At 37.4% G+C, this 27,794-nt stretch overlaps 1 protein-coding gene across 13 annotated transcripts; it reads left to right on the top strand.

Annotated features, from left to right (window-relative positions):
* The first annotated feature begins 68 nt into the window (after window positions 1-68).
* LOC132661831 (membrane-spanning 4-domains subfamily A member 5-like) lies at window positions 69-27,794 on the top strand. Of its 13 annotated transcripts, none has more exons than XR_013550239.2 (8): window positions 69-478; window positions 1,856-1,909; window positions 7,470-7,613; window positions 12,286-12,342; window positions 22,271-22,390; window positions 25,019-25,085; window positions 26,346-26,427; window positions 27,606-27,794. XR_013550239.2 is itself a non-coding variant. In XM_078433527.2 (8 exons), the coding sequence occupies exons 2-7, from the start codon at window positions 1,862-1,864 to the stop codon at window positions 26,376-26,378; spliced, it is 459 nt and encodes a 152-aa protein (XP_078289653.2). In that variant the 5' UTR covers window positions 69-478; window positions 1,856-1,861; the 3' UTR covers window positions 26,379-26,427; window positions 27,606-27,794. The 13 variants fall into 13 exon arrangements, 7 of the variants coding, with proteins under 7 accessions (XP_078289653.2, XP_078289656.2, XP_078289649.2 ...); XR_013550236.2 differs by having other exon boundaries at window positions 24,968-25,085; XM_078433527.2 differs by having other exon boundaries at window positions 25,029-25,085.

Here is a 27,794-nt window from a genome sequence, read left to right as displayed (position 1 = left end):
TGGAGGCCCCCCGCCGTGCAGGGGTCTGCGGGGGGGGGGGGGCCCTCGCGCTGCGCCCACAAGCCACGCTCTTGGCTCCAACCGCAGCGTTAGGGCCCCGCGAGGGGAAATGAGGGGCGCCGCTGAAGAAGCGGCGCCCACTGGGCAAGTGCCGCCCCCAAGACTCCCGGAGCTGGACGGCACCGAACTAAGGGCACCACCTGTGAGATCGAGCCCCTCTAGCCCTGTAATCAAGTGACCGCAGGGATCCATGGTCCGTGCGCACCACTCTGAGGGCAGGTGTTCCCAGTGCTGGCTCCCGTTCAGGTTTCAGTTCTGTGCCAATTTCTCTTATTTGCTCCCCCTCCCCCAATACAATCCTACAGGATTGTTTTTTGTTTTTGTTGTTGTTGTTTTTTGTTGGGGGGGGGGGCGGGTTGCTGCTGAGGAAACAGCCTTTGAAAGAATAAGTGATATGGGCAAGACCACGTAGTAACTGGTAAGGACAAAATTTGAACTTCAGTCTGACTCTTTCCTCTATGCCTTTCTACATTTTCTCAGTTGCAAGCGCTGACAGGCCATGTCAGGGGCGACTCAAAGCCATAAGATTTCCTGGTTTGTGTAAATGGAAGGGGAAGTTTGTAAGTGAGGAATCTGAAGACCCGTCTTAGACTTCAGGTATGGTTATAGATAAGAGGCTGGAGAAAAACAGAAGAGCCATCAGCCATTGGAGATTCTGGAGAGCAGATTCTCAAAGCCGTGTGAGAAAAGTTAGAAGATGAGGCCATTACAAAAAGAAAAAGACTTTCACTGCAAGAAACAGAAACTCTCTCTTACTGGTTTCAGCACAATGAAGATATATTTATCGTAATATAAGAATAGCTATGTTTACATAATGTAAGGGCAAGAAGGCAACCAGTTTTCCAAAAGAAACTGGAAGGGGAAGATTGAAAGCCATCAGAAACTCAGGAAATTCTGTTCCTTGTCCGTCTCTTCATTTCTCTGGGTGTCCTTTCCATTCACCTCCCTCCCAAAACTCACCTTCTCTCCCACTTTGTCCATTACGGTGGGGCGTGACAAATCACATCTCCCAAGGTCTATCTTCTCATCGGGAGACCAGCCCAAACAACCCAGGAAAGAGTATACTTATACTATGGAACCAGTTCAAGTTAGATGCTCACCTTTGGCCCGATCAGCTAGGATCAAGGAAAAATCCTCATGGATGTTAAGTATGCAGTCTAGGGAGGACTGATAGGAGTTATATAGAAATCCCAAAGGTTATCCACAATTGAATGGTAGCTGTCTGTTATTTTTAATTGTCTTATCTATTGAACACCTCCCCTGCATTTTTGTAGATCCCTAACTTGTGAAGCTCACCTTTCCAAAGTAGAATAGATGACATTTTATTTTTCAGCTTCCCTTGCAGCCAACATAGGCACGTGGATAGATTCTGTGGGTACCCCTGCACCAGGTTCTAATTTGGAGAGAAATAGCATGGAGTGAGGGAACAAAGCTCAGCAAACAAAAGTCCAATCTCCCTGACATCATGAAGGTGGGGATATGGGTAATTTCTAGAGGGATCGATGGATCAGGGAAGCCACTGCACAACAATTTGCTACAGTCCAGTTTAAGGTTGGCAAATGAGTAAGACTATTTGAGAAATAATTATTGGATTTTTTTTTTCAAGATTGCAATCTTGATGGTTTGAGGAAAAACATTCTCTCAAGGGACTACAAAACAGTGAAAAATTAGCAACTCTAGGGGTAGATGTTCCTCTTAATTTTAACCCAAGAAAATAATTAAAATTAACTTGTCCTTAAATTTTCCTGCAGAAAAGAAACACATTTCATCCTCCCATTTCTCTATTGTATCTTAGTGAAAAATGCCAAGACGTCGTCTGTGGATAAGAGAAGAAACAAGATTGTTGGGGGTAAGAGCAAAATGCTTCTTGAACAACTAAATGACTGTAGTGTCGCAATTTCTAAATGCAAAACTGAGGAGACTTTAACCACCTCTATTGTGAACTTTCCAAACGGAAGAGGGTTAATGGTTACGTCATGCCTGCATTTTCCACATGCAAGCAGATCATCTAAACTGTACATCAGGCTAAAGCTACATACTTTAAATACTACATTTAAATAATTCCAAACCATTACAACTTAGTCACACTCCAAGAAAAATATACTCTGAGTTATGGGTAGAAAATCCCTTTTGGGCATCTAGAAATTATTTCATGTTAAACTAATGTTAACACGGCCCCAAATGAGATGGTCAGATTGTAGAAATGTATTCAGGAGAAGCTGCCGACATAAAGCTTTGTGGACAGTGATCATAGTGGCGATGTGTTCTTGACTTCATCCCCAGGACATGCCACTGTTTTCCCAATCAGCTCCCAGCAAATGTAGCAGGCTATCCTTTCGCATGATCTCCCCATTTTGCTGGGTGATAGAGTCAGATTAGGAATCAAACCAACAGGATTAAAGCTTGGTCCAGGAATATTCCCAACATCTCAAGTGTATTATTGCCTTCACTTATTTAAGATCTACCTCATCTTCTGACAGAATTGGATGAGGACTCTACGTTAAAGCACGCAATGAACCCAAAATTTCCTCTCCTCTTTCCCAATAATATATTAAAGGTTTTTATTTCTGACCTTCTTGCCCACTTATCTGGGCAAGGATATTGAGAAGGAATAGTTAAAGTGTGTCTGAGAATAAATAGGACGGTTGCTGGCTACATTACTGCCCTTCTAATGAGATCTACCATTACCCAAGAGTTCAGGTCTCATTTCATTTAATAAAACATTCTAGCCTCCAGTTCCAGTTTCCAAGATGGAATAGACACACTTCTCCCTATTCCTATCACTAATTACAGCTAAAACTTTTGACAGCTATAAGAAGACTCCTAGCAGTAACAAGGCCATACCCCCATGTCCTTGCCAACACAATACACACGAAGATTTGCTGAAACAGATTTAAACTGTACTAAAATACAGAAGCATAAAATTTACCATCAAACCCATTTTTAAATGTACAGTGCAGGGACGTTAAGTACATCCACACTGTTGGGCAACCATCACCACTGACGGTTTCTTCACAGAACTCTTTTCATCTTGCAAAATTAAAACTCTGTACCTATTAAACAATAATCCCCCCACTCCCTCTCCCTGCCCATGGCCCTTAGCAATAACAATTCTACTTTCTGTCTCTATGAATTTGACTGCTGTAATACCTCAGATACTTGGAATCATGTAGCACGTGTTCTTTTGTGATGAGATTCTTTCACTCAGGATAATGGGTCCCAGGTTCATCCGTGATGTAGTTGATCTGGAATCTCCTTTGTTTTCAAGGCTGAATAATACTCCGTTGTATGCATAACTACACTTTGTTTATCCATTCATCTGCCAATAGACACGTGGGTTGCTTCTACCTTTTGACTATTGTGAATAATGCAGTTAAGAACATAGGTGTAAAGTAGGTCTTCAAGTCCCTGCTCTCAACTCTTTTATATATATACCTAGGAATGGAAATGCTGGGTCATAGAGTAGTTCTATGTTTAACCTTTGAGAAACTGCCAAACTCTTTCCCTAGCAGCAGTAACATTTTACATCCCACCAACAGTACACAAAGGGTCCAATTTCTCCACATGGTCTTCAACATTTGTATTCTTTTTTGATGATAGCCATCCTAATAGGTATAAAGTGGTGTGGCATTGTAGTTTTGATTAACAATTCCCTAACAATTAGTTAGGCTGTTGAGCACCTTTTCATGTGCTTATTGGCCATTTCCATATCTCTAGAGAAAGGTCAAGTCCTTTGCCCATTTCTTAGTTGGATTGTCTATTTTTGTTACTGTTGTTGAGTGGTAGGAGTTATTTATATATTCTGGATATTTACTCCTTCCCAGATATATGATTCACAAATCTGTCTACCATTTTGTGAGTTGCCTTTTCACTCTGTTGATTGTGTTCTTTGGTGCACAGAAGTTTTAAATTTTGACATAATTCAATCTATCTATTTTTCCAAAAATTATTGCCAAATCCAGTGTCATGAAGCTTGTCTCCTATATTTTCTAAGTTTTTGTTGTGTCATCCCAGCCTATTGATAGTGATTTGGGGGGGATAAGAAACATGTTTTGGCCTAAGGCACATATTATACCAAGGTCTAGTTCCTCATTCTGATATTATGCTATAAATTGCATAAGATGTAACCACTGGGAGAATCCAGGTTCAGGGTGCACAGGACTTGTACTATTTTTGCAAATTACTGTGAATTTATAATCATTTAAAAATAAAAAGGGGTTTTTTTCTTATTATTGAAATTCAAGTTAGTTAACATGTAGTGTAGTACTGATTTCAGGAGTAGAATTCAATGATTCATCACTTAAATATAATGCTCAGTTCTCATCCCAAGTGCCCTCCTTAATGCCCATCACCCATTTAGCCCATCCCTCCACCCATCTCCCCACTAGCAACCCTCAGTTTGTTCTCTGTATTTAAGAGTCTCTTACGATCTGCCTCCCTCTCTATTTTTACCTTATTTTTTTCTTCCCTTCCCTTATGTTCACCTGTTGTGTTTCTTACATTTCACATATGAGTGAAATCACATGACACTTGTCTTTCTCTGACTGACTTATTTCACTTAGTATAATACACTCTAGTTCCATCCACATTGTTGCAATGGCAAGATTTCATTCTTTTTGATCGATGAGTAGAATTCCATTGTATCTATATACCACATCTTCTTTATCCATTCGTCAGTTGATGGTCATTTGGGCTCTTTCCATAGTTGGGCTATTATTGATAGTGCTGCTATAAAATTGGGGCGCATGTGCCCCTTCAAACAGGCATATTTGTATCCTTTTGCATAAATACCTAGTAGTGCAATTGCCTGGTCATAGGGCAGTTCTAATTTTAATTTTTTGAGGAGCCTCCATAATGCAATCCCTATTAAAATAACACCATTTTTTCACAGAACTAGAACAAATGATTCTAACATGTGTATGGAACCAGAAAAGACCCCGAATAGCCAAAGCAATGTTGAAAAAGAAAATCAAAGCTGGAGGCATCACAATTCCAGACTTTAAGTTGTATTACTAAGCTGTAGCCATCAAGACAGCATGGTACGGGTACAAAAACAGACACATAGATCAATGGAATAGAATAGAGAACCCAGAAATGGAGCCACAAATGTATGGCCAACTTATCTTTGCAAAGCAGGAAAGAATATCCAGTGGAAAAGAGACAGTCTTTTTAGCAAATGTTGTTGAGAAAACTGAACAGTGACATGCAGAAGAATGAAACAGGATGACTTTATTAACCATACATAAAAATAAATTCAAAATAGATGAAAGAAAACCATCAAAATCCTAGAGGAGAAAACAGGCAGCAACCTCTTTTACCTCGGCAGCAGCAACTTCTTAGTAGACATGTCTCTAGAGGCAAGGGAAACAAAAGCAAAAATGAGCTATTAGAACCTCATCAAGATAGGGGCGCCTGGGTGGCTCAGTCGGTTGAGCGTCCGACTTCGGCTCAGGTCACGATCTCGCCGTTCGTGGGTTCGAGCCCCGCGTCGGGCTCTGGGCTGATGGCTCAGAGCCTGGAGCCTGCTTCCGATTCTGTGTCTCCCTCTCTCTTTGCCCCTCCCCTATTCATGCTCTGTCTCTCTCTGTCCCAAAAATAAATAAACGTTAAAAAAAATTAAAAAAAAAAAAAAGAAACTCATCAAGATAAAACCCTTCTGCACAGCGAAGGAAACAACAAAACTAAAAGGCAACCAACGGAATGGGAGAAGACATTTGCAAAGGACATATCAGATAAAGGGCTAGTATCCAAAATCTATAGAAAATGTATCAAACTCAAGGCACAAAAATAAGAAGTTTTTAAAGATCCTACATCCTTCACTAAACTCAGACTTCAGACAAATTTGTTGTATCCTATGAAACTCTACACTACAGTAAGTGACTGCCATGTAGGAAAAGCCCTATCTACCCCAAAGACCCCTTGCTTCCTTCCCCTGCCACAACCTGTCAGAAGTGCCACATAATGCATGGTATTGTGTTGCATGGATGGCAAAGTATTCTCCAAATGAGAGAGATATCCCCACCAACTAGCCACTTTTTGGCTCTCCTTATAATCATATACCAGAACAGAAGCCTGTTGCAAATTTCAAGTTAGTTATCCTGTTTATGAGGATCTGTGAGGAAAAAAAGATGTCAGTGTCCCCAGGCATTGTAGAAACACGAGTAAAGCAAGAGGTACTAGGATCTGAACTCCGATATAACTCCTTCAGAGTTTTCAGGCTTAACTCCTTCAGATTTTTCAGGCTTAACTCCTGTGTTTCAGTGGTAGGGAGGTGCAAGGAGGGGTGGTTGATTCAGCTGTGGCAGAAGGAGGCACACCTGAGAAACATCTATCTGAAAACCAATGGAAAGTCCCTACAGCTAGTTGTGGCTCTACATAGCAAGCTTAAAAATTTCCTCCTCCTTTGACTTGGAAACGATCATAGCTGGTCTGGCTTTAGTGGGCAGAAATCCTCCTCAATCTCCACACCTGATAATGTTTCTTAGGAAGAGTTATAAGAAACCAGAAATCCCTTGGGGCACCTGGGGGCTCAGTAGGTTGAGCATCCGACTTCAGCTCAGGCCATGATCTCATGGTTTGTGAGTTCAAGCCCCACGTTGGGCTCTGTGCTAACAGCTCAGAGCCTGAAGCCTGCTTCAAATTCTGTGTCTCTCCTCTTAAAAACTGAGAACAAACTGAGGGTTGATGGGGGGTGGGAGGGAGGGGAGGGTGGGTGATGGGTATTGAGGAGGGCACCTTTTGGGATGAGCACTGGGTGTTGTATGGAAACCAATTTGGCAATAAACTTCATATATTGAAAAAAAACAAATTCTGTGTCTCCCTCTCTCTCTGCCCCTCGCTTGTACTCTCTCTATCTCTCTCTCTCTCTCTCTAAAATAAATAAGCATTAAAAAAAAAAAAAAGAAACCAAAAATCCCAAGGATTCACTATCTCTTTTTTTGACTCCTGTTTGTAAAGGACAGAGGACTCTACTATATGTCCAGATGCGCATGGGGGTGGTAAAAGAAAATCTCAATTTTAGGAGGATGAGAGAAGGACAAGTAAGGTCAGAAATGCCAGGTCTGGTAGCTGTATCTGCAGGTATAGATTGTTGGCCACATAGGCACTGATGAACATTGAGGGACATCAATTCTTTCAGGGCTCCAAGAATCATGCCATATGATCTCTTAGCTAACCAAGTACATAAACAAGCTCCTAGTACAATTTTATTGGGCACGTGAATAGTCATTGTATCTGAAAACTGCTCTGAAATAATAACAAAGCCTCCTCATTTAAATTAAATGTTGAGAATCCTAAAATTCTGTAAGGTAGTCGCCTTTTGCTCCATCTTGACATTTTCTTGATGTTTGTTCCTTTCAAAGATTGAACTAGAATAGTAGTAATTAATTAATGGCATTCTTTCCTCCCAGGCCGTACAAATAATGACCGGTCTGATTGTTCACTTCGTGGGACAGCTCTGGACGTATTTGTTTACCACACAAGTTATTGCATTTGGAAAAGCGTATCTTCCTCTTGTAGTAATAACAAGATACACATATTGGTCATCTGTGTGTGTAAGTGAATAATCTATTCCTTCATTGTTGTTCATTTATTCATCACATTTAGTGACTGTTTCCGGACCAAGCAGTGTGCCAGAGATAGAACACACAAAAAATTCACAATCTCTATTCTCAATGAATGCATTCTCATATCTAGTTGAAAAGGAATCTATCAATAGGAAAAGAACCTAGATCCTTACCAGTAATATTCCTTCACAATAAGAGTATGTCTTTGTTAACAGGATACTTTTTACATGCTCTTTGGATAATGGGAACAATAGTAATAGTAAGGTGCATAAGGCGCATTTTTGTAAAATAGAAAATGGTTGGTGATTATTTCACTACCCATAGGCCATTTATTTTGCCAGTGGGGCAAGCAATATGAGCGAGCACAATTGCTAAGGAAATAGTGGGACATACAGAATTTACATAGGGAAAGAAAACTGAAGTCTTTTTGTTCTGTTGATCTGAGAAGAATTTGGTGGAATTGAAAAGAAATCTCTAAAGAAAAATTCACTATGTCTGCGAGTGTGGTGGATAATGCGACATTGTCCCCACAAAATCCTGAGTGAAAATCTTAATAATGATAATAATAACAATAATATGAAGAAGAAGGAGAGAAGGAGAAGAAATTTGAAATTTGGTCATTCAACCAGTACTTATAGAGTACCTATTATATGTCAGGTCCTGTTCTTGCTGCCTAAAATGCATCAGCAAACAAAACAGATCCCAGACTTTAGGGAGCTTTATTGTAGCAGGGGTAGTATGTTACAAGGGCTATGGAAGTAAGAAAGAAAAAGTAGAGTAGGGGGGAATGAAGGTTCTGGGGAAGTAGTGAAAGGATATAGGTTATTGTTTTAAATTGAATGGTCAAAGTAGTTCTCATTACAAAAGTTACTATTAGTAATCTATTGTTATATAACAAACCATGACAAAACCGAGTGGCATACAAACAAAAGTACAGTTGACCCTTGAATGAGGTGGAGGTTAGGGACACTGACCCCTGTACAGTTGAAAATCTGTGTATGTTAATCAACATAGTACCAGAAGTCCTAGCCACAGCAATTATACAAGAGAAAGAAATAAAAGGCATCCATATCCATATGGGTAAATAAGTAGTTAAACTGTCACTATTTGCAGGTGACACGATACTATATATAGAAAATTTTAAAGACTCCACTAATAAGTCAATTCAGTATACTTGCAGGATACAATATTAATACCCAGAAATCAATAGCATTTCTATATACTAATAACAAAGCAGCAGAACGAGAAATTAAGAAAACAACACCATTTACAATTACACCAAAAAAAAAAAAAAATTAGGAACAAACTTAACCAAAGAGGTGAAAGACCTGTACTCTGAAAACTATAAAACATTGATGAAAGAGGAGCACCTGGCTGGCTCAGTCGGTTAAGCGTCTAACTTCAGCTCAGGTCATGATCTCACAGTTCATGGGTTCAGGCCCTGCGTAGGTCCATACGCTGACAACTCAGAACTCAGAGCCTGGAGCCTGCTTCAGATTCTGTGTCTCCCTTTCTCTCTGCCCCTCCCCTGCTCCTTTCTCTCTCCCTCTCTCTCTCTCTCTCTCTCTCTCTCTCTGTCTTTCCAAAAACTAAGCATTAAAAAATTTTTTTAAAAAATTGATGAAAGAAATTGAAGACAACACAAATTCATGGAAAGATATACTGTGCTCATGGATTGGAAAGATTAATACTGTTAAAATGTCTACAGATTCAATGCAATCTACAGAATCAATTCAATTCCTATCAAAATACCAATTGCATTTTTTACAAAACTAAAAACAAATAATACTAAAATTTGCAGAAACCATAAAGACCCCAAATCTTGAAAAAGCAATCTTGAGAAAGAAAACAAAGCTGGGTATATCACAATCCCAGATTTCAAGATATACTACAAAACACTATGGTACTGGCACAAAAATAGACACATAGATCAATGGAACAGAATAGAGAGCCCAGAAATAAACCCACGCTTATATAGTCAATTAATCTTTGACAAAGGAGGCAAGAATATGCAATGGGGGAAAGACTGTCTGTTCAACAAATGGGGCTGGCAAAACTGGACAGCTACATGCAAAGAATGAAACTGGACCACCTTTTAACACCATACACAAAAAACAAACTCAAAATGGATGAAAGACCTAAATGTGAGACCTGAAACCATAAAAATCCTAGAAGAGAGCACAGGCAGTAATTTCTCTGATATCAGCAGTAGCAACATTTTTCTAGATATAATTCCCAAGGCAAGGGAAACAAAAGCAAAGATAAACTATTGAGACTACATCAAAATAAGAAACTTTTTCACAGCAAAGGAAACCATCAACAAAACTAAAAGACAACCTACTGAATGGGAGGAGACATTTGCAAATGATATATCCAATAGAGGTTACTATCCAAAATACGTAAAGAACTTACACAACTCAACACCAAAAAAAAAAAAAAATCAATATTATTACAAAATGGGCAGAGAGAGAGGGGGAGACACAGAATCCAAAGCAGGCTCCAAGCTCTGAGCTGTCAGCAGAGCCCGATGCGGGGCTCGAACCCACGAACTGTGAGATCATGAGCTGAGCTCAAGTCAGATGCTTAACCAACTGAGCCACCCAGATGCCCGATTCACCTATTTAAAGTGGCCCCCAAATATTCTCTTATATACCACCAGCCTGAGTCTGACAAATATAAATGTATGAATAGAGAAAATGGGAATTTTATAAATCAGTTATAGCCCGTAAGATCAAGGGTTTTTTGTTTTTGTTTTGTTTGTTTGCCATACCACATCCCATTAGCTGGTCTCTATGTCCTAAGCCCTTCTTCAGGGGAATTGACATCTTTGAAACAGTTGATGATCTAACTATAAATCATTTGGAATTCACTGTTGCTCATATACTCCTTTGATGTTTTTAATGGATCATCAGCCAGAAATGGAGCTGCAAAAGTGAATGAACGTATGTGTTCAGGCTCTGCACTTTGGGATGAGCTCTGCAATATACAATAAATAACTACAGTAATTTTCTTTATGACCATGATTCTATCTGACATTAAAAAAGAAAACATCCTGGTAATGGTCTTCTTTCTGATGACTTTGGTTTTGGTTTGTTTTGGTTTTCTGGGAGGCTTTTCCAGAATGAGAACCTCAAGTGGAGAAAGTCCAAGATGCTAAGGAAGAACAGAGTCTTCTTGGTCAAGTGCTTAGTACTTGGTAAAGCACTTGGTAAAGTGCTTATTTCACTGCAGGGTTGTTTTTTTTTTTAAGAAAACAGGACCACCACAAGATTTATGGAAATACAGAAACTAGTATGAGAATCGGAACCTTCACAAATGTGGGAGTTCCTGGAGATGAGAAGATGTGGAAAGGAGAGTTGGAGAATCGTAAGGAGAGTCTCTAACTGCTTCTGCCTGAGGCACCGGCAAGAGTGGAAAGGTTGAAGTTGTAATTAAATCTAAGAAGCCATGGGTTCCTGGCCACCAGAGTGGGGTTGCCGAGGGAAGGTTATGGAGAAGTCTGGAAACTGCCTGTGGAAGACAAAAATGAAAACATAACAGAGGAATAGGAGAAAAAAAAAAAAATAAGGCCATGGCTGCCATGTCTGATCGCCATGATCTCGTGAGAGTGATACTTTCTCCTTCCCTTCTCTCTTCCAAATACTGCTCCAGATTTTCTTTTGGCCACTTGTAAGCAGAGACCATCAGAGGAAAGGAATTCTGGAAAATGTAGTTCTGAGCCTTAGGTGGAAGCTAGTAGGACCAAGTTGGGTATAAATAATTCAACGAATTGCTCTCTATGTAACTATTACAACAACAACACAGGAAAACAGAAAGACAGAAAATATGAATCCCCATTTTACCAATGAAAAAAGCAAAACTAATGATAGAGTCTATGTGACTCTATTGAGTCACATAGAAAGCAAAGTACAAGGAATTCAAATTCAGAGCCTTCTGACCCCAAAATGCTACTTAGTATTGACATGTTAGTGGCCCCATTTTTCTGGGGAAAGGGCATTCCTTCCCTTTACCACTAATGGAATAGTTAATGTTTTAATGCTATGGGAAGTTTCCATGCATGAGTAAAGTTGTACCAATGAAATAAATAAATTTCTGGTACACCCTGTCATCTTTCTAACAAGTTTTAGGAAATGATAGAAGGTTTCAGCACAAGCTACTTATGGAAGACATTATATAATTCTTATATTTAAACATGTAAAATGAAACTTAAATAATTTCTGAATTATATTTTCCATTACTAAAATATTTTTAACATTGTAATAACAGTACTTCCATGTGAAATCACCAGTATATATCATTGTCTGGTAGTAAGTTCATTAATGGGATACATTTTCTCATAATTCACCTTATGGGATCACTAGATTATGATTGACAAAATCTAAGTAAAATTTGACTCTCCTTTTGCCCTATGAAGTCAACTTGAGATCCACATAGTTCCATTTCCAATGCATGTGTTGTTTTACTGAACAGAGACTTCTTGCCTTCTCCATCTCTGTAATACAGAAAATTGAACTATTTTTGGAATTATTTTCTCAATGGTCCCACCAAAGAATTAAGATGATATTCCTCATGTTACAGCATTCCAGACTTCTTTTACTCTTTAAGTTTATATATAAAAATAATGAGTAGGTATATTAATAACTGTGATTTTTGTTTTCAGTTTCTCTTCTCAGGAGTCTTTGCAGTATTAACAGAGAGGATGCGTTCAACGTTCTTGGTAAGTCAGAATACTTGTAGCAACTGTAGAGATAACAGTTTTATTTTCCAGAAGAAGGAGAGTCAGTAAGGAGGTAGCATTGTCTCTGAGTCACTTGAGAAGGAACAAAGCTGGAGACATCACACCTCCTGATATCAGACTATGCTACAAAACTATAGTAATAAAAACTGTATGGCACTGGCATAAAATAGCACAGACCAACGGAACAGAATCTAGAGCCTGGAATTAAATCCCTGCATTTATAGTCAACCAATATTTATCAAGGAACTCAAGAATACCCAGTGGGGAAAGGATAGTCGTTTCAACAAATGGTACTGGAAAACCAAATAAGCAATATGCAAAATGATAAAATTGGATCCTCATCTTACACTGCTGTTATTTATTTTAAAAACATATTTTAGGGGCGCCTGGGTGTCTCAGTCGGTTAAGCGGCCAACTTCGGCTCAGGTCATGATCTCGCAGTCCATGAGTTCGAGCCCCGCGTCGGGCTCTGTGCTGACAGCTCAGAGCCTGGAGCCTGTTTCGGATTCTGTGTCTCCCTCTCTCTGACCCTCCCCTGTTCATGCTCTGTGTCTCCCTGTCTCAAAAATAAATAAAATGTTAAAAAAAATTTTTTTTAAAGTTTAAAACAAAAACATACTTTACATATAGACAGGTTTAAGTAGAAGTTGGAATAACAATATTTGTTGTGAACACCAACCAAAAGAAAGCTGTATTAATATTATACAAAGTAGGCTTTAAAGCAAAAGTTATCAGATTTTTATTAGAAAGGGACACTGCATAATAGTAAAAGGTTTGGTTCAACATAATGTATAATAATCCTAAATATTTACCTTTAAAAAAATTTTTTTTTAATCTTTATTTATTTTTGAGAGAGAGACAGAGTGTGAGCAGGGGAGGAGCAGAGAGAGAGGGAGACACAGAATCCAAAGCAGACTCCAGGCCCTAGGCTGTCAGCACAGAGCCTGATGCGGGGCTCGAACTCACAAACCATGAGATCATGACCTGAGCCGAAGTTGGATGCTCAACTGACTGAGCCACCCAGGTGCCCCATAAATATTTACCTATTAAGGTAACTTTAAAATAAGCAAAAAAATTTGACAAAATAAGAGAGAAAGAGAAATCTACAATCATATTAGGAGAAGCTATGCAACTTTCTACCAGAGAATAGAAAAAGAAGAAAAATACCTCCCAACCCATTATGAAGACAATATATCATTGATTCTAAAACTCTACCTGGATCTTATAAGAAAAGAAAATTACAGACTAAAATCCCTCATGACCATAGATGTAAAAATCCTAAAAATATATATTAGCAAATAAAATATAGAATATAGAAAAATACAAATAGAAAGGATAATATAGTGAAAAATGCAAATAGAAAGGATCATACATCATAACTAATTCCAGAAATGCAAGGTTAGATTAACATTTGAAAATAAATCAATGTGATCTACCACATTAAAAACATAAAAGTCAAGTGATCAACTCAATGAATGAAAAAAAACACAAAAGGTATCTGTCAAAAGAGAGAGGAAGAAATAATATCATGCTTAATAGTGAAAACTGAAAATTTTAACACTTCCCCTAATGCTTTATCTTTTAACAAGAGAAGCATATAAGCTATCATCATGTATCTTCAGTATTTTATTTAAGGTGTCCTATCCATTGCTATAAGGCAAAGAAAAAGGAAGTATATGATATTGGAAAGAAGAAAAAATATTTCTGGATGACAAATTTTAAGAAATAAATGAATTTTATATCTTCAATATGTAAAAACCAAATAAGTTATCTTTCTATATGCTTGCAGAAACCAGTGGATAAACAAATGTTAAAATACCATTTACATTAATATTAAAATTGTTGACTCATAGAAACAAATATATCAACATATGTGCAAGATTTCTACTCTAAAAAAGACACAAGAAAACAATGTAATGGCATCTTTAAAGCACTGGGGGAAAAAACTGTCAACTAGAATTCCATACCTACTAAAAATATCCCCTTAGTATCAATGGTGAAATCAATTCATTTTCATATAAACAAAAGCTGAGAAATCTTTCTATTATCAGATCTACAATACCAACGGAAATTAACGTTCTTCAGGCTGAAGGGAAGTGGTGGCAGATGAAAACTTGGACACACAAGACGAAATAAAGAACACCAGAAATGATAAATATATAGTATGTTAGTGCACTATTGCTGCTGTAGTAAATTACCACAACCTTATTGACTTAAAACAACATAAATTTTTTATCTTAGAGTTTTGGAGATCAAAAGTCTCAAAATCAGAATGTTGACAGAACTGTTTTCCTTCTGGAGGCTATTGGGAAGATTTTGTACCTTGCCTTTTTTTAGCTCCTAGAGGCTGCCACATTCCTCAGCTGGAGCCACACCATTCTAATCTCTTATCCTCTGTCTCATAAACACATTGTCTTTTCTTTGTTATCCTCTTTCCTCCCTCTTACAAGGACCCTTGTTACTACATTAGGCCAAACCAGATATTTGAGGATAACCTTATCTCAAGATCTTTAACTTAATCACATCTATACATTCCCCTTTGCCTCATATTTACATAGTCACAGTTTCTGGGGATTACGACATCTATTATAGAGCTATTATTTAGCCTACCACATATAGGTAAAGATAAAATATTGTGTTTTTTATTTCTTAATATCTTTACTGACTACTAAAAACAAAAAATGTACCCCTAAATAGCCAAAAGCAATCTTGAGAAAGAAGAACAGAGCTGGAGGCATCGTGGTCTCTAATTTCAAACTATATTACAAAGCTATAGTAATCAAAACAGTATGATAATGGCATAAAAACAGACACATAAATCAATGGAAGAGAACAGAAATCCCAGAAATAAACCCATGCATATATGGTCGCCTAATTTATGACAAAGGAGCCAAGAATATAAAATGGGAAAGGACAGTCTCTTCAATAAATGGTGTGAAGAAAACTAGACAGCAGGGCACCTGGTTGGCTCAATCAGTTGAGCATTGACTTTTGGTTTCAGCTCAGGTCATGATCCCACGGTTCATTAGTTTGAACCCCACATCGGGCTGTGTGCTGACAGTGCGGAGCCTGCTTTGGATTCTCTCTCTCTCCCTCTCTCTCTCTGCCCCTCCTGTGTGCTCTCTCTCTCTCTCACACACACACACAAAATAAATAAACTTTAAAAAAAATTTTAAAGAAAACTGGACAGCCACAATGCAAAGGAATGGAACTAGACCACTATCTCACACCATACAAAAAAATTAATTCAAATGGATTAAAGACTTGAATGCAAGACCTGAAGACAAAATTCCTAGAAGAAAACATAGGCCATAAGCTCCTTGACAATGGTCTTGACAATGATTTTTTTTTTGGACTTGACACCAAAGACAAAGGCAACAAAAGCAAAAATAAGCAAATGGGACTACATCACATTGGGAACTTCTGCACAGCAAAGGAAACCATCAACAAAGTGAAAAGCCAACCTACTGAATGGGAGAAAATAGTTACAAATCATATATCAGATAAGGAGTTAATATCCAAAATATATAAATATCAAGCACAAGGCAATAGCAAAAAAGCCAAACCAGTTTAAAGTTGGGCAGAGAATTGAAATAGACATTTTTAAAAAGTTTTTATTAAATTCCAGTTAGTTAACATATAGTGTAATATTAGTTTCCAGTGTACAATATAGTGATTCGATGCTTCCATAAACACCCAGTGCTCATCACAGCAAGCATACTCCTTAATCCTCATCACCTATTTTACCCATCCCCCCTACCCACCTCCCCTCTGGTGACCATCAGTTTGTTCTCTATAGTTAGGAGTCTGTTTCTTGGTTTGCCTCTGTCTTTTTTTTCCCCTTTGCTCATTTGTTTTGTTTCTTAAGTTCCACATATGAGTGAAATCATATGGTATTTGTCTTTTACTGATTACTTCTTTCACTTAGCATAATACTCTCTAGCTCCATCCACACCCTTGCAAATGGCAAGATTTCACTCCTTTTTATGGCTGAGTAATATTCCATTGCATATATATACCACATCTTCTTTGGACACTTGGGCTATTTCCATAATTTGGCTATTATAGATAATGCTGGTATAAACATCAGGGGTACATGTATCCCTTTGTATTAGTATTTTTGTATCCTTTGGGTAAATACCTAGTAGTACAATTGCTGGATCATAGAGTAGTTCTATTTTTAACTTTTTAAGGAAACTCTATTTTTAACTTTTTCAGAGTGGCTGTACCAGTTTGCATTCTCACCAACAGTGCGAAAGGGTTCTGCTTTCCCCACATTCTCACTAGCACCTGTTGTTTTCAAAGAAAACACACAGAAGGCCAACAGGTACACAAAAAGATGCTCAACATCACTAAACACCAGGGCAGTGCCTATCAAAACCATAATATCACACCTGCTAGAATGGCTACAATAAAAAAAAAAGGAAATAAGTTTTGGAGAGGATGTGGAGAAAAGAGAACCCTCGTGCACTGTTGGTGGGAATGAACTGGTGCAGTCACTATGGAAAACAATATGACGGATTCTGAAAAAGTTAAGACTAGAACTACCATGTGATCCACCAATTCCATTTCCAGGGATTTATCTGAAGAAAACAAAAATACTGACTTGAAAAGATATATGCATCCCTATGTTCATTGCAGCATTATTTACAATAGCCAAGGTATAAGAACAACACACACACATACACAATAGAATATGACTCACTCATAAAAAAGTATGAATTTTTGCCATTTCCAACAACGTGGACGGACTTTGAGGGCATTATGCTAAATGAACTAAGTCATATGGGGAAAGACAAATACAGTGCAATCTCAGCCTAGAAAAATATAAATTTACATATATATATGAATATTCTACAAAAAGTCTAAAATTTCTAAAAATCTAAAAAAAAAAAAACTTTATACAACTAGAGAACAGATTGGTGGTTGCCAGAAGTGGAGGGTGGGGGTGGGCAAAATGAGTGAAGGGAGTCAAAATGTGTCTACTTCCAATTATAAAATAAATAAGCATAGGGATGTAATACACAACATGGCAACTGATATAGTTAATAATACTGCATTGCATATTAGAAAGCTGCTAAAAGAATAAATCTTTTTTTAACTTTTTATTTATTTATTTTTGAGAGAAAGAGAGAGAGAGAGAGAGGAGAGAGAGAGCACGCACAAGCAGGAGAGGGACAGAGAGAGGGGGACAGATGATCTGAAGCAGGCTCTGTGCACACAGCAAAGAGCCCGATGTGGGGCTTGAACTCATGAACCATGAGATCATGACCTGAGCCAAAGTCCGATGCTTAACCGACTGCACCACCCAGGTGCCCCAAAGAATAAATCTTAAAAGTTCTCATCACTAGGATGAAAATTTTTTTAACTATGTATGATGATGGATGTTAACTAGACTTATTGTGGTGATCATTTTGTAATATATACAAATATCAAATCATTATGTTGTACACCTGAAAGCAATATAATCATGCATGTCAATTATATACCTCACTTTAAAAATTAACATTATATTTTCAATTTTATAACATGTGTGAGTAAAATATTTTACAAAAGTAACACAAAAGTAAATAGAATTAAAATACCATAAATGTGTTATGTTTTACAAGGAGTGAGACAATATTAATTCTGAGTAGAATGTGATATATTAAGGATACATATAGTAGAACCTAGACTATACAATAATACAAAACTATGCAGTTAAAAAGCCCATTAAGGAGGGGCGCCTGGGTGGCTCAGTTGGTTGAGTGTCGGACTTCGGCTCAGATCATGATCACAACTCATGGGTTGGCGGCCTGCATCAGGCTCTGTGCTACAGCTCAGAGCCTGGAGCCTGCTTTGGATTCCGTGTGTCTCCCTCTCTCTGCCCCTCCCCCACTCCGGCTTCCCCCCTCTCAAAAATAAATAAAGATTAAAAAAAATTAATAGAAATAAATAAATTTCCCATTAAGGAAACAAAAGCTTAAAAAATATTTTAACCCAGGGGTGCCTGGGTGGCTCAGTCGGTTAAGCATCTGACTCAATTTCGGCTCAGGTCATGGTCTTATGGTTTTGTAAGCTGGAGCCCTGCATTGGGCTCTGCGCTCACGGCATGGAGCCTGCTTGGGATTCACTCTCTCCCTCTCTCTGTCCCCACTCCACTCACACTATCTCTGTCTCTCTCAAATGAGTAAAATAAAAACCTTAAAAACAATATTTTAACTCAAAGCAGAGAAAGAAAAACAAAAAAAAAAATAGAACAACCCAAATATATCAATAATCATATCACATGTAAATAGACAAACATTCCAGTTAAAAGTCCGATATCCTCAGACTAGCCAAACAAGTAATGCTCACTAGAAGTAATAGAATATCAAAAAATATACATGAAAAGATGGACATGCATAAGCATAAGGAAGCTCATGTGTTATAATCATTAAGAACCAATAAATACGAAGACATACCATGTGACTACCAACAGAGACATTTCAGTGTAATAAAGTGTTAATTCATCAGGAATACATAACTACCACAAATGTGTAGGTATCTAATATTAGAAGTTTAAGATAAATGAAGCAAAAACTAAAGAAATAAAAGGAGAAATAGAAAAATCCACAATCATAATAGATTTTGACATGTCTCTCTAAGTAATTGATAGAACAGGTGAACAAAAACCAGGAGTAGAAAATTGAAACATTTGACTTAGTTAATCTTTGTAAAACACTACACAGAGAAAGACTCTAGAATACATACTCTTTTAAACTGCACATAGAATGTTCACCAAGATACAGCATACATTGAAACAAAATAATAACAAATTTCACAAGATTGCATGAAATATTATAGAATAGGCTTATTATTCTTACTATAGGCAACCTACTGATGGACCAGAAATAACTTGAAATAGAATTAAATTAAAATGAAAGCAAATTAAATTAAAAACTAATCATTGTATATCCAAGAAATAATCCAAATATTTGGAAATTACACAATACAGTTAAGAAATAACACATGAATAAAAAAATCACAAAAAAACTAGAAAATATTTTGAGCTGAATGACAGAAACACTACATATCAATATTTTTGAGATAAAACAATGCTTGAAGGAAATTTACAGCTTTTAAAAGTGTATAGTAGAAGAAATGAAGTGTTTAAAGTCCAATTATCTAAATTTCCAACTTAAAAACTAGAAAAGAAAGAATATTTAATACAAAGTAAGTGGAGGGCATGAAGCAATAAAGATAAGAGCAGGTGCCAATAAAATAGAAAATAGATAAACAAGAAACTAGCAAAGCTGAAAATTTGTTCTTTGAAAAGATTAATAAAATTGATAAACCTCTGGTAAGATTGGTCAAGAAACAATAAGATAAAACACAAATTACTATATCAAGAATTAAAGATGAAATATCAGTACAGATACTAGAGACAGTAAAGAAATAACATGGAAATGCTATAAATGACATTATACTAATAAACTGTGAAAAACACAACTTACCAAAAGGACGAGAAGAAATAGAAAATTAAATATCCCTGTATTTGTTAAAGGAATTGCATTAATCATTAAAGATCTTTCCATGAAGAAAATTCTAGGCACACATGCTAAGTAATAAATCTATCAAAGATTTAATGAACAAATGATATCACATGGTACACAAAATATTTCAGAAAACAAAGGAGAAGGAACATTTTCCAACAGAATTTTTGAAATCCAACATAATCCTGACACCAAAAATTAGCAAGGACCTTAAAAGAAAAATGAATGCTGATGTCGAAACACTTAAAATATCATAAATCATATTCAGTGATATATTTTTAAAATCATAATGCAGTAGAATTTATTCCAGGAATGCAAGCTTGGTTCAGTGTTTGAAAAACAATCAGTGTGATTCAATATACTAAGGTAATTAAAGAAATGAAGAAAAAGCATTTGAAATTTTTTTTTTACAAGGATCTTATCAAAATAGTAGAAGTGAATGTCCTCAACCCACTAAAGGGCACCTACAAAAAAATCTATAGCTAATATTATACTTAACGGTAAAAACCTGTTTTTCCCTTGGATCCGAATGTTGCAAGTAATTACTGTTTCACCAAATTTATTTAATATTGTACAGGAGTTCTTGTCTAGTGCAGTTAAGTCAGGAAGAAGGAATAAAAAACATCAAGTTAAAAAGTTAATGGTAATACCTGCTTTATTCATAGACATTCCTATACATTCTAAGAAGCCTACAAAAAAATATTCAACTAATTAGAATTTATCAACATTGAGGAATAAAAATTCACATTAAGAAGTCCACTGTATTTCTGTGTATTGGAGATGAAATTTGTAAAAACACCTTTACAATTGCACTCAAAAATAAAACCCTTAGAAATTATTTTCCCTAGGGGCACCTGAGTGGCTCAATCGGTTAAGCATCCAACTCTTGATTTCGGTTCATGATCTCATGGTTCATGGGTGTGAGTCCCATATCGGGCTCTGAGCCGACAGCATGGAGCTGGGATCCTCTCTCTCTGTCCCTTCCCCACACACATCCCCCCCCCCCAAAATAAATAAACTTAAAAAACAAGAATTTATCCCTAAGTGTCAATGAAATATTTCCAAAACCTTTGCATCGACCACTACAAAACATCACAGAGAGAAACTGAACAGTATCTAAATAAATGGGTATGTTCATGGATGGAAAAGCAAACACTTTTAAGATGTCAGTTTTCCTTCAAATGATTTTATAGATCCAATACAATCCCAGTCAAAGTCCTAAAAGGATTTTTTCTCATTGTTGGTAAGTTGATTTCAAAATCTATGTGGAAATAATCAAAAAGAAAGAAAGTGTAAAACTAATAATACTTGATTTTAAGAGTTAATGAACATTTTATTTTAATGTAATTATCTCTAAGGGGAATTTATTCCCAAAGAATAAATTAAGATCAGTGTACAACAGTGAACAGCATATAGATAAACATACGATTTGGCGCTCCTGGGTGGCTCAGGCAGTTAAGCATCCGACTTCAGCTCAGGTCATGATCTCGCAGTCTGTGAGTTCGAGCCCCGCGTCGGACTCTGTGCTGACAGCTCAGAGCCTGGAGCCTGTTTCAGATTCTGTGTCTCCCTCTCTCTCTGCCCCTCCCCCGTTCATGCTCTGTCTCTCTCTGTCTCGAAAATAAATAAACGTTAAAAAAAAAAGATAGAATTCTACTGATGCAAATGAGAACAAGGAAATAAGTATAAGACAAGGATATCCTCCAAAAGTATCATAGGGCTTATCACTCCTCTGACCTCATCTATGGACAAAGTGTGATTATGCAGCAACATTTACATATGCATTGTCCTGAGTACATAGCCTAACAAGATGTGGCCTGAAAACAATGGCACTTTGAGGGATGTAATTAATTCCCCACTATCTTCAAGATAAAATCCTATCTATCTAGATGACACCTATCTCTCCAGCAAAATTCCCCGACTCCCCTTCTAGCACTGTTAAATGAACCATGGCAAACTCCTGGAATATTAGCTCTCTGGTCATCTGACCCTGTGTGGCACTGAAAATTTGGCTCTATTGTTAACATTGTTTCCATCTTATTCACATTTGATAGACACTTGTACATCTTCCTCACCAGTCTTCCTTGAGAGCAGGACCACTCCTTTCCTGCCTCTTTATCTAACAACACAGAGGACAGTTTGCATGATACAGAATTGGCATTCAACAATTAGTTGTCAGAGAAGGAATAAATATATGCACACTACATCAAAAGTTTTATTTTCGCCCAAATTGTTCAGTTATTGGGACAAATCCGCAGTTCTGACAGTCCTTTTGATGGCCTTTACTATTCTGGAAAGATCAGGATTTGTATAAATCTTCTACTTGAATGTACCTGGCAGTGATGTATATGGATAACTTCCGGTGACTGGTGACTCTCTTCTTTCTATTCCAGATGTCCTATACTATAGCAGTGAACATCGTAAGTGCCTGCGCTGCCGTGATTGGTCTGCTTATAATATCATTTGAGTTTATAATATACAGTTTGACTACACAAGCTCCTATTTGGCCCGAGGTAAATACCAGGTTTCTATGAGAATTTCGTCACAGATTTAGAGTTACATTTAAATTCTTTGGTGCGCGATCGAAGTAGTTAAGTATTAGGCAGGATATGGCAGTGACCTTTATCATTAATGTACTCTGATGTGTGCCTTCTGCTACAAATGTGGTTCAAACTACAGGTTACCTTTCTAAACCTAGGATCACCCCAAACCTCAAGTAAGCAACTGGAACGTATTCTAAATATTAATAGATGTGTTTTGAGTGGTTTGGCATTATATTCAATTCTGGTATTGAATTAGTATTGTGTTCAAAACTGGTATTATATACCAATTCTGGTATACAATAGGCCCACCTAGTATTTTTATAATGGGCAGCTCAGTTCTTCCTAGGTACCTCATCTCAGAAGCCAGTTTTCCCAGACCTTAAATGATCAAGAGTATTATAGCAAGATTTGATCTTCAAAGAAGGAAATAACATCCTTATGTACTTGTGACACCCAGGGACCCAGGGATTTATGCTCGCCAGGGGTGTGATCTTCAGACAGAATAAAGTCGAACACTATAAATGGATGTGATTTGGAATGTTATGTGTAATCAGTTCTGTATACACACGACTATATGGATCTTTCTGAACTTCCTGCTTCGTGTCTGTCAGTCTTCCTGTCAGCAGGTCTGAGTCTGTTTTAAGTGTGTCCATGTTTGTGTTTCACTTTGTGTGTATAGCTGTGTTTCTATCCACGTGGGACTGTGGACATTTGTGCATTTAACCATATATGTTTGTTCATGTAGGGGGGGAGAAGAAGCTATGATGGCAAGGAGATAGGAATCAGTGCTAAGCAAGTTGGGTGGGAGTTAAAACCATAAGTTCTAAAACCTTGTCTGTGGATTCCTGTCTTTCTGTTCTATCCTATCTGCCCAGAGCTTGACAGAGGTCAAAAGAGATGGGCTTTTGACCAAGACCTAGGAACCAGCTTTTCTGATTTGAGCCTACCAGATGTTGCCTGTTTCTAAAGTTTTAGCCTAATACAGCAAGCTCTCTTTACTTCAAAATCCCAAACTCTTAGTTAATTAGCTAGTTCCAAAGCACATATGTTGGTTTGCATTTTGCTGAATTTTTCTTATTTCTACATAGCTTTGAAAGTGATTTTACAGCAAGTGGGATGGTAAACTTCCTCAGGGAATGATTTATGTCTCTGACTCAATTACAGAAATAAGCTAAGCAATGTTGGGGCGTCTGGGTGGCCCAATCAGTTAAGCGACTGACTCTTGATTTTGGCTCAGGTCATGATCTCATGGTTTGTAGGTTTGAGCCCTGTGTCAATGCAAAGCCTGCTTGGGATTCTCTGTCTCCCTCTCTCTCTGCCTCTACCCTACTCATGCTCTCTCTCGAAAATAAATAAACATTAACAAAAAAAGAAAAGAAATGTTAATCTACTTACTCATGGTCAGAGCTCTTTACTTGCAGAACATTCATTCTAATAAAAAATGGTCTAAATTCCAAGTTATTTCACTACACAAAATTGAGCCCTAACAGAAATCAGTTAAATGACACATCAGAGAAACATCTTCTGGCTGCAGGGAATGCTAATATTTTATGACACATACCCTGAAAGATACCTTAAAGTAAAACCTTGAATAAACATGAGCCTCCAGATATTGCTTCAGATTATATTTACCCAATAGGAATGTCTCGTTTTACTGGGTTGGAGTGCAATTATAATCTTGATTCTTTCATTTTTCCAACTTATCTCTCGAACCACCAATGCTTATATAAGCAAGAAACCCAAGGTCTTCTTCCCCGTTGACCATCTCAAATTATTCAAGAACATTGACAGCCAAAGATTCAATATGGACTCCAAACCTCTCGTTGAGTAGTAGTAGACTACCTCAGTAATCTACCAACATGCCCATAATTTCACATGTCATGGATTCAGTTGCTATCAAATGGTGTCAGTATTGAAAACTGGTCTCAATAGCCCATGGTGGCCTTGTCACAAAGTGCTTTGGGCCCTTCCGGCCTGCCACTATCCAAGTGTCCTACAAGGATATGGGTCTACTGGGGTTTATAGTCAGAGGCATAATCCCAGGAGGAAACCACCTACCCATAGGACACAAAAGCCCTTCTGTTGAGCCTAGTCATAAACCCAAACCTTTTTTTTCCCTCCACTGTAAGTTCCTCTTTAGGGCCCTTTCCTAAAACAGGCTTAATTCTAAACGTATCTCCATTAAATAAGTTCTGTAACACCGAACTTCAAGAGTGTTCCGAGTCCATCTTCTCTAGAGGTCCGCTGGCTTCAGTGAAAATTTGCTGACCTTACCCAAAACCACACACAGGAAAACGTAATCGATGATTCTCTTTATCCATTTGGCAGAAAACTGTCAGCTTATGCTCATCCTCAATAATTATGAGTTATCACAATGATCAAGAAAATATATATAAATAACCACAGTTTGGGGGGCTGAGGATATATTGAGTGGTTATTCTCTTAGTTTTTTATCTTCTTGCAATTAATTGTACAATGCTTTGATTATTTTTAAAGTGCTAATGTATAAATATCTGTAAGGAATGTACATTTTATTTTTGGAAACAGAGAAGTGGTAAAATCCTTTCAGAATATCTGTTTTTATTCACCATCTTGGAGTTGTTTACAGCGTGCACAGTGGCCCATTGGATATACAAAGCTAAACATCTCAGATAATAAAGATGTGGTGAGTATCTCCTTTCTCCCTTGGTGAATTAGAAGATACTGGCTTCCATTATGAACCTGTTTGAAGAACTGAACTAAAGTTTTAATAAGATTTTAGTGTCGTCTCTAAGATGTGTTAAAGGTAGCTGAAAACACACTGTACTAATGTGCACTGAACAGATTTCTACACAACTGAGGGACAATAATTTGCCCTAGACAAAGATGTTTTGTATGACATAATTTTTTTATGTTCATACCTCGTGAGAGAACAGGATAGAAGATAGATGATTTTCTGGCTTGAGTCTGCTTAAGTCAATAGATATTTCACTAGAAACAAACAAAAAGAACTTTTTGGAGGTTATAAGCAGGTCCAGGGATATGGGAATGCTGAAGTCTTATATCTTTAATTTTCAAAGTTTGAGAAAACGTGTTGAATAGCAAAGTGTAGACTCTTTGGCGTTTTCAGAAACCATGATTTTACAGTAACTGAGAAGTTGGAAAAGATGGTAAAATCCATTTTCCTACTTCCTCCACACCTACTACTTCATGTCTAAAGACAAACTTTATCTCCAACTGACCTCAACATCACAGAATCAGAGAACTTTGGTAAAAGGTACATCTGCCCTTTCCTCCCCAGTTCCCCTATCAGAGGCCCAGGTTTAAGGATCACTGAATCATAAGAACAACTCAGAAGGAATGCAACGTTAATGTGGAGGAAAGAGTGGTTTATCTATGTATTCTAGACCAGATACATAGGGAGATTTAGGAAATGATCATTAAGAATCAGAATGCCTAGGGGCGCCTGGGTGGCTCAGTCGGTTAAGCGACTGATTTCGGCTCAGGTCATGATCTTGCGGTTCATGAGTTCAAGCCCCACATTAGGCTCTATGCTGGCAGCTCAGAGCCTGGAGCCTGCTTCATATTCTGTCTGTCTGTCTGTCTGTCTCTCTCTCTCTCTCTGTCCCTACCCTGCTCATGCTCTGCCTCTCTCAAAAATAAATAAACACTAAAAAAAAAAAAAAAAGAATCAGAATGCCTAGAACCCCAGGGGTCTTGGAGCAGAAGTAGGAAAAAAGATTTGAGAGAAAAGGGGAAGGGAGATACTTACAGATCTTGTTTTCAAATATTTCTGGTTCTAAGCCTTCATATGTACTTGGATGAAGCCATTGATACCCAGATAATATTTTCTTCCACCTCAAGCATCTGCTAAGTAAGGATAGGCATTGAAACATTCATACTAAAGTACAAATCACTGAGATCAAATCAACCATTGCTCTGATAGGAGAATGGAAATGCAAATTGCCAAATAATGTGAAAAAAATGAAGGAGCCCAAGGAAACCTTTCATCTAAGCTATGAGATGAGGTAAGAATGATATGGGTAAATCTCAGCTTTGAAAGCTATACCCAAGACTATTAGGTTTCATTCCTATCAGAAGTGTCATGTGTGGAATGTATGATTATGGAAATTATGGAACACCAGAATATGGGAAAATGTCCTCAAATGATATGTTTCTTAGGATCTCAGAAACTAGCAATGGAGAGGGAAACTTTATAGAAAATGTATTAAAAGGCAATCAGTGTTCCAGATATCAGGCTTTCAACACCCTTGTAATTTCTATGGAACGACATCTCGTGTATTTTCAAAAGGAAATGCCTTTTGCAGTAGAAATGGAGATGTAGCCTCTGAGTATCAAGAGAAAGTGGAAAATCCAAAGGGAAAATTTTTTCTGATAATCCCATCTCTATTCCAAATAGTTTTATCAGATTAATTCAAAATAGAGGTTATTTAAGAAAAGCAATTCTGCAGATTAAGATGGCAACCCAAACAAGGCATATTTATGAAATGGTAAATAAATTAATTAGCATGGAGTATAGTCTTTGTGGAGGTGAGTGGTGGGAAATGGGATTCAAGAAAGTAGATTGGATCTAAACTATTACAGAAATGAATGTTGTGCTATAACATGCTCTCATCCTGTAAGTGTTGGCTGCCATAAATCTTAATACTGGGAGATGGAGAAAAAGAGGACACGTATATTTAGATCACACGCACCAAACACACACACACACACGTCAACTTCATAATTCCCTATGAATAAATTGAAAGAGAAAAATCGTGAATTGAACCTATGAGAATGTATATAGCTCTCGACCCAATTAGAATTTAAACTGATAGGTATTCAACGCTATACTAAATAATGCAATTTAGTTTGAGTAGAAAACTATATGTTCTTACGTGATCAATATTTTTAAGGGATGTATCTATTCCTATAACATCATTTTTGGCTGTCAACCTAAGGAAACAAAAAGGAAAGAAGGGAGAAAGAAAATAAAGAGAAGGAAAAAAGGGAAAAAGGCAGCAAAGGAGGAAGAAGGAGGAAGGAAAATTTTTTAAAAGCACCAAAAGCCCATGGTTTAATTTTTAAATCTCAAGGATGAGAACTTTCCAATTAGCATTCTTTCCAAAATTCTACCCCAAATCCTGCAGTTATTTATTTGGGAGTGTATTAATGGTTCAGTTTACTAACATCCAACTTACCTCAGGTACACGGCAGAAGGGGATCCTTTTCCTACATATTAAAGAACCGTAATGACCTGAGTCAAGGAGGAAAGCATAGTGGTGAATGAAGAACTTCATTTTGTTCAAGAGGCTTCTTGGAAAATGCATTTTAATGAAGTCCATCGTAGTATTTCCTTTCCCCCATTTCATTAATAAAATTTTTAATTGATAAA

Source organism: Panthera onca, chromosome D1, assembly GCF_046562875.1.
Source record: "Panthera onca isolate mPanOnc1 chromosome D1, mPanOnc1 haplotype 2, whole genome shotgun sequence".
NCBI classification, from domain to species: domain Eukaryota; kingdom Metazoa; phylum Chordata; class Mammalia; order Carnivora; family Felidae; genus Panthera; species Panthera onca.
Note: the sequence above shows the minus strand (reverse complement) of the source record. Positions and strands in the feature narration are given on the sequence as shown.